Source organism: Aspergillus undulatus, assembly GCF_047715775.1.
Source record: "Aspergillus undulatus strain CBS 261.88 unplaced genomic scaffold BDV17scaffold_1, whole genome shotgun sequence".
Classification (NCBI taxonomy): domain Eukaryota; kingdom Fungi; phylum Ascomycota; class Eurotiomycetes; order Eurotiales; family Aspergillaceae; genus Aspergillus; species Aspergillus undulatus.
The window spans coordinates 354,749-362,072 of record NW_027396605.1 but is presented as its reverse complement, the minus strand read 5'-3'; the positions used below and the strand labels follow the sequence as shown (position 1 = coordinate 362,072).

The window sequence follows — 7,324 nt, the reverse complement described above, 5'->3', positions numbered from 1 at the left end:
TTCTGAGAGTCAACTTGCTCTATCACAACCTCGAAATACATCAAGGTCACGCTCTGAATCTTCACGAAATAGTAATAGGAAGTAGGTTTAATTACTTAGCAACTAGCTAACAAGTACTTACAAAGTAATTAGTTTAATCTAGTCTTCACAGGACCTTTAACAGGTTGCTTTGTCTAATACTTTAAGTCTAGAGCAGAGGCGTTAGGAGCTTGAGCTTCGGAAACTAGAAATAGATATAAAGCAACAGGAGGAGAAAGCCCGCTTGCAATAGCTTGAGAATAGAAGGCTATAGCTTAAAAATAAGAAGCTAGAGCTTGACCTCATGGAGCGAAGAATAAGAATCCAAGAATTATAGTTAAGTTATTTGCCTTTAGGGGCCGCCGTATCCGGAAACGGCTACGCCCAACCCGGAAATGCCGCCCGTCACCGCCCGATCGCTCGCCGCTATAAAGGCCGTCCGCCGTCCGTAACGGTATCGTTCGGTTTTCTTCTCCTCAATCTTACAGCGACCTTGTCTCTCGCTGGGGTGCCCCAGCGACACAGCACTCGCTGCGCTGCGGCATTTTTGGGATTGGTTTCTCTGCTGCTTGTTGGGACGGGACTCCCGGTTTGCCTTGAATGTTTTTGTCTTTTTGTTTTCTTTGTCCACTGTTTATTGACTAGTCGGTGCCGCCTTGAATCCATTTGCATGGTTCGTAACTTGTCGGCTGGGTAGAACCTCAAACACCCCAGCGTTCTTCACCAGCCAGACACACTCGAGTCGGTCCATTCTGGTGGGCATCATCCGCCTATTCTGATGCCCCTGGAATGGCTGTTTCACTGGCTGCCGTTGGCTGAAGAGGTCCCCCCCCCTGGATTGCGACGGCATCTTGTGTTCCGTTCGGCCGGGCTCGCTGGGATCAGGATGCCCTATCTACTGTGGTGGGGATAGATCGGCATTCCTGCCTTCGGCCAGGTAGTCCTCGAGCGTCTGGGGCTGACAAGACTGGGTTTGACTCATGCCGACTTGGTTTCAGACCAGGAGGGAGAAGAGGGCAAGTCCCTCCCGGGACGTGGTGCTGGGGGTACGTTGCTCTGCTCAGGGATGGCCTCGCGGTCTCCAAGTACCATGTGAAACTGGTTTCCTGCAAGCTCCTCGGCAAGCTCTGTGTTTCTTTAACCTATTTGGGCGATTTGGGGGCACTGCAATCTTCGAGCACTTTCCGCATGTGGTGAAAACTGCGGAAGGACATTTTCGTCCGGGTGGATTCCCCTCCAGCCATTGGCCCCGGATCATCCACGTATGGCTGGTTGCTTTCAGCTCGCCCAGCCAAGCGTTCAGATTGCGAAGGTCAAGTGCCGTTTCCCGGCATATCTCATGCTAAAGGAACGATATGCCCTAACAAGCTAGGTTCCAGTGGAGCATCCTATCCGTGTGAAAACGGGAAATAACCTGGAAGTGATCATAGGGACATGAATCCTGCCTTGGAATGCAACGTGGAGCTGACTGGGTCTTGCCTAGTTGGGCGATTTCTCGCTCTGGACATGCAAATGCAACACTCGCGTCCTCCCGAGAAATCACCATTTTTGGCGATTACTTAGTTCTAGTCAGCCCAACCGCTGCCATGAGTCTGCCCGGCTAAAATTTGGACTATCGGAGCTGGTTGTTTTGGGCGGATTAGCGACTGAGTTCGTTTTGAGGCAACCAGAGCGACCTGCAGGTGGCGGTTCTTGCGAGGCTTTCAGGGGTCCAAGGCTCAATTACCCGTATAGCCCGCCTCTTTCTGCCGCTCTAAAATATCTAGGAACGCCAGTGGGCCTGGAGGGCCGAATCGCCTTGTCTTGTGGTGATGACTCTTATTTCGGATTCAATAAGGGACCGTTTGACGCGAGTCTAGCTACCGTGTTGTGGAACAGCATAGATGGCGGTAGCCACGCCCAATGTGAATGGTAAGCATTTGCGTGGATGTTGAAGTCTCGGCGATCCCTGATTCTGCTATATAAAAGGCTATCCACGAAGAATCTGTACGCTATTCTGTTTTGACTTTGGCCCGATCCTATTACTCGCCCGTTTGCGTTTATGGTGGTGACTCAAAATGAGCACCTTTCTTTTCTACAACCCGAATTCAAACCCTTCTCGTTACTCCCAAAAGGCACGTTTCAGCAAACGGCAATCAGTCTTGCTTGGCTCGGAATGCTCAACATTGAATACAGAGCTCCATCCCCAAGTAAATCGCGGGTCCGCTTCTTCCGTGCCTCCTGCCCAGTTTAGTACTCGCAATAACTGTGACTTGCAACCTGCGGAACCTGGTATGTAAAAATAGAATCTCTGTAATCTTAGGAATATGCTAATGTTGGACGCTACAGCCCATTACACAGCTTCTCGTAAGAGTATCCGATCGCCAAATCAAGATAACGGTGCTTTCAGCAATCATGATATAAGTGACGTCGAATCGCTACACAGCCTTTTTTTCGGGACTGATCCCGGTGCTAGTACCCGATCCCCGGAAGCTGGCGAATCAATAGCTCGTCGAAATACAGAGACTCCCTTATTTGATGATAAACTAGTGCCTGTCAAAGGGGATGCACCCATAACCCAACCCGATTGTCGTCTTGGTAGACAGGCGTCTGTTTGCGACTCCGACCAGCCTTCAGAGACCCCTGAATCAAGACCGGACTTGGCCACATACTGTCTGAATATTTCCCCTTCACCGATACCGCGTGACTGTGATGTTTTTATCGCGGATGATCACGCTAGCAGCCACCAGTCCAGCCTGGTTTGTCCCCTCCAGGCCGATGACCCGAGGAATTTCGCCGGATCAGTTGCCTCTTGGGAGAGTAATGGACAGTGTACAACTCTGAGCGACGATGAGATGCAAGTGAACGCCGAAAATGGAGGAACTAGCAATGATCAATGCATTGTTAGGCGTGCTGCGGATTTTCGCCAACCCCCTGCAATCACCAGCTCAGAGTTGACGGAAACTTCTTGCTCAAGTTACCCGTGCTATTCGAATGGCAAAGACAGTTTTAGCGGAATCGCTGATGGCCCGGCGCTTGATCCCAAAATCCACCCTCTCGCCCTTGTGGAGGAGACTTGTCTTTGTGACCTAGACAATACAACATCCGTACAACTCCGCGAGGGTGATGAGACGGAAAACGGTGCTCCAGACATTGCAGAGGCTCCATCTGAGTCAAATCTGGAGTCACCCACTATTCATGCTGGAGCACACTCTGAAGCAGGTGCGCAAGGACATGCCAGTGCGAGGCCAACCACACCTCCAGAGCCCATTGTCGAATCTCCTATAGTTCTTGCAGATGTATCTTCCGCCTCTGATAAGTCAGCACCAGCGCGGTCATCTTCACGAATCTCCTCCCATCAAAGTAGCCGGAAAAGATTTGCCGAATTTTCGCATGTCGAGATCCCAAGCCGCCCTTTAGCGGAAGCGAGCCGGCCTTCGGTCGAAACTGCACCTCTTGATCGAAGTGATGAGAGTTGCCACCCTTCATTAACCAACGGGCCGTGGCGCTTGGATGGCACAATTCTGTCCATCGACCTTCGGGATGCAGAGCAGGTTCCAATCTTTGTTGGATATTCTAGTTTTCGCGTTTACGACGGGAAACTTACGCAATCCGTTACGTTCTTTCAAGGATCTGTCGGTGGTCAACCAGTCAATAAATCCGCATGTGCAGCAGGGAAACCGAGTCCTCGTATACCTGCTCGCGGGCCCCTTCCACTTGAACAAAAGCAGCGGCTTGTGGATTTAAGGCAGAAGGGTTATACTTGGGATGAGATTGTTACTCAATTTCCTGGCAGGAAAAGGAGTAACCTTCAGGCCATCTATTCTAGATGCGTGAAGAATTTTCGCAGCTTGGGCTCTCGGCATAATGACACCTCCAAGCGTCCATCTTCGGTACTAACATCATCCTTGGACCATCGTAGTCTAGCAGAAATAGCAGGCAATGGGCGCATCAAAGCTGGACGGACGAACCATGTGAAGAAATCACGATATAATCTGCGGGCAAACGGAAGTCGGTGAATGACCACGGTGCTTATATATGTGGCCTTACAATCCTAAGAGAATCTCCAGAACGCCTTGATGCATGATAAGGATTTGCTCAAAACCGACGCGCGACACGCCGCTGTTGGAGGGGACCCTATCCTTTATGCAGATGAAAATCATAGTTGATATTTACAGCGTCCGATTAATTTACGAAAGATTTATTGGATCCAACTCCGCGAAGGCCTTGGCAGATGATGAAAAACAGACCGATGAAGTGCTGCTTGAAGCGCAGTCTGTTGACGAACACCTGAGTATCGAGGCTTGCCTTCCTGAGGAATGCCCTCACGACGACGTCGTTCTCTACCAGTCTGAGCCAGGGAAAGAAGTAGAGCCAGCTGCTGTTAAAATATGCTGTGATAATATTCCACCAGCGCCAGAGCCTGTTGATGAAAGATCCCTCGAGAAGGAACCTCAGATCAGTACCGCCTGAGTCTTCAGTCAACACAGATGCCAATACTTCTGGCGATACTTGGAAGCCCTTTTCCTGCGAATCATCAACGTTTGTTTATAAAACCTTCAATCCGTAGGGGCTTTATGCAAGTACGAGTGGAACATGGTCTCATCTATTCACAATACATTTGTGCGGAGAGCGGACCGACGACAGTTGGCTAAACAACTTCAATTCGGTCGCTCGTCCAAAACTTTAGTTTCTTCAATTTAGTTGCTCAGGCTAAGGCGTTCAATCTATGTGATACGGATATCCACAGCATGCTGCTATTAAATAACCTAAGTAAACATTTCTAAACCGAAACCAGGGCCCCGGGGTATAAGACGTCACTCATCAACCCACTAGCCCTCCGAATTGAGCTTAACCTCTGACCGAAAAACGCAATTATGTCAAAAGTGGCGAGCGAGTGGGCTCTGCTGAGCTGCACTAGAAATCAAATCTGTCGAACGAGAATAGGGTGGGTGGGATCCAAGAAAAAAGGAGCCTGCTGCTGCTCGTAACCCACGTCTGAGACTGTACAGTCCCGCCCCCAGTTCAGAGCGTCATCCCGTAGCTTCAGGGATCTGGGACTGAGATCGCCTGAACCTTGAAGTTTGGAGGAGGCCTGTTCTGCTTGCGAAGGGTCAAGGGACATGTCTTTGACGCAGCGAAGAAACCCGTTGCTAATTTGGAGTGCGCGCCTCGAGCTGGGATCTTGCTTTGTCAGACTGTGTAGCCAGCGAAGCGCCTTCTTTGACGCGTTGAGAACGACCCCGGCCTCTTCTCCCTCTGTTGCTTCGCTGCTTTGCTCGCAGTACACGGTGGTGACTGGCACTGGGCCGATCGCAAGCTGAATAAGCAAAACTGTCAACGCCTGCCTTATGAAGTACAGAATACACCACCAGGGCGTCATCTTAAAAATCCATTCTATGTTGGGCTCGTTAGGAAGGACGGAAATAAGAGTGAGGGCGAAATGGACACGAGTTTTCGCTACGTCATCCTCGAAACGGGAGCGAGGAGCCTTGCTGTTGATCCCAGCTTTGTTAGTACGGGTAAGGCACGGACGGCTTAATATAATCTGAGAGCTATAATAGGCTAAGGAAAGACTGACCTGCTCTCTACAATTGCTGGCCATGATCTTTTTCTTCCCTAGGCTATAATTATCAGTGGTGCATGCGAACGGTTTTTGAAGTCCAGACAACCAAGTCTCTAGTTTTTCTTGGTAGAATGAAATTTTGCTGAGACACTTGTCCTTGGTGGCAGTTGGGCTGTAAACAGCATTAACGGCGGCATGCGTGGTGATGGAAAGATCCACAAGGTGAAAGAAGTATAGAGATCCACTGGGGCTGATGGTTCTAAACCACTGGTTCCTAAACTGTAGTTCCATATTGCTTGTGTGTACAGTCCACTGAGGTCGCTTTTCACGTGGAGCGTCATTCCTAAGGAGCTCTTCCACTCCAGGCAACCGAAAATGGTTTTCGTCATATGGTAGTGGTGGACTCGCAGACACGGATCGGCAGTCAACACATAGTGTATAGCCAGTCATACCCGAGAGCAGATGTTCCAGACAAAAAATCGACCACCAAATCCGAGTGCCCATCTCTTTAGACATAGGGTCTATCTGGTCACCAACTACACAGAGATTGAGCCCCATGGAGGTTGCTGAGAGTGCAGCACGGCCAATTATCTGCCATGATCTGAAGGGGTCAGAGACATTTGTCCAATAGTCATGTCTTTTTACAAAAGAGCTAAGCATACCGGTTTACTTGACCTGCGGCCAGATAATATATTGCTAGTAATAGGCCAATCTGGACCTGCTGTAAGTCTGTATAGCCAGTTGCTAAACCACGGCTCTTGCTTGAAGCTATTGCTCGAGAGAGGAAGACATGATCATCAGCATCTTTTCCAGAGGCGGGTTCTGCCAACTGGCAGTACTTTGAGCCTGTAGCAAGTATTAAATAAAGAACAGCAAGCCATTGTCGCGAAGGCTTCGGTTCTGAGTGGGTGAAAACGTGATCAAACTGAGGTATGAACAAGGATTGATTGATAAGTGGAAACGACGGCTCAACTGATTCAAGAAAGACGTCTAATAGGTGAGCTGCCTGCGATTTATGTGGCAACAGTCTCAGCTCGACTGAAATTGGTTCGGGTGTTTGATCATGACGGGGTAACGGTTCATTAACGTGACGGAGTCCTCAATTCTTGGTGTTTTTATGCGGTGTTGTTCCCTATTTATATGCTGCACCCACGCAATCTCAGACTCTTGGTCAGTATATTTTTTTGATCTACTAATCTCGTTGCCATTAAGATGTCCGGTCATGATATTCACCTTGTTAAGGGACCCGACAGACGTGGAGGGCGATGGCGAAAACACTGTGGCGCTCCTATTATTAATATTACCTGAGGGGCCAGGAATAGACCCCTCCTCAGCAGCTATATGAAGGAAGGAAAGTGGATGGGTCCCATGTGAGACAGTGGGGTGGAAGCAGATCAGGAGTTGAGAACCAAAATATCTTGGGCTTGGCAAGGGAGTGCATGTTGTTTTTAGACGTCCGGTCAGCTTAACTGCTCCTTTTTATCGGACATTTTGTTAAATATCGCAGCTCGCTTCAATCAATCAGCCCTCTAGATATGCAGGTGGTCTGTATAAGTCAATACGTCCGTGGCAGCATCCAACGAATAGTCAGTGACCTAAGTTATAGATAATACATCATGGTTACGTATGTTATCACATGCCAGAGATTATGGGCGCAGCCTTGTTGATAGATTCAACAAAAGAGGGCTCTCAAGGATCAAAAGATATTTGTTGGGGCGGCTATACCTTCCTGGACCTGATAAAAATCTTTTTCATACTGCC

General features: G+C 49.2%; 2 protein-coding genes across 2 annotated transcripts; one reads left to right on the top strand and one right to left on the bottom strand.

The window, feature by feature from the left end:
• The first annotated feature begins 1,820 nt into the window (after window positions 1-1,820).
• BDV17DRAFT_2873 (uncharacterized protein) lies at window positions 1,821-4,252 on the top strand. Its single transcript, XM_073761138.1, has 2 exons — window positions 1,821-2,289; window positions 2,347-4,252. The coding sequence occupies exons 1-2, from the start codon at window positions 2,076-2,078 to the stop codon at window positions 4,014-4,016; spliced, it is 1,884 nt and encodes a 627-aa protein (XP_073621039.1). The 5' UTR covers window positions 1,821-2,075; the 3' UTR covers window positions 4,017-4,252.
• A 445-nt stretch (window positions 4,253-4,697) lies between these two features.
• Window positions 4,698-7,004, bottom strand: BDV17DRAFT_296941 (fungal specific transcription factor domain-containing protein; the record flags this gene model as incomplete). The annotated part of the gene is made up of 4 exons (XM_073763409.1): window positions 4,698-6,164; window positions 6,226-6,601; window positions 6,640-6,900; window positions 6,941-7,004. The coding sequence occupies 4 exons, from the start codon at window positions 7,002-7,004 to the stop codon at window positions 4,922-4,924; spliced, it is 1,944 nt and encodes a 647-aa protein (XP_073621038.1). The 3' UTR covers window positions 4,698-4,921.
• Between the last annotated feature and the right edge of the window lie 320 nt (window positions 7,005-7,324).

Excerpts from the sequence above, each read along its gene's own strand:
- BDV17DRAFT_2873 (XM_073761138.1), top strand. The coding sequence starts at position 2,076 with ATGAGCACCTTTCTTTTCTACAACCCGAATTCAAACCCTTCTCGTTAC. Across the intron at positions 2,290-2,346 it reads CTTGCAACCTGCGGAACCTG|CCCATTACACAGCTTCTCGT; the intron begins GTATGTAAAAAT and ends TGGACGCTACAG.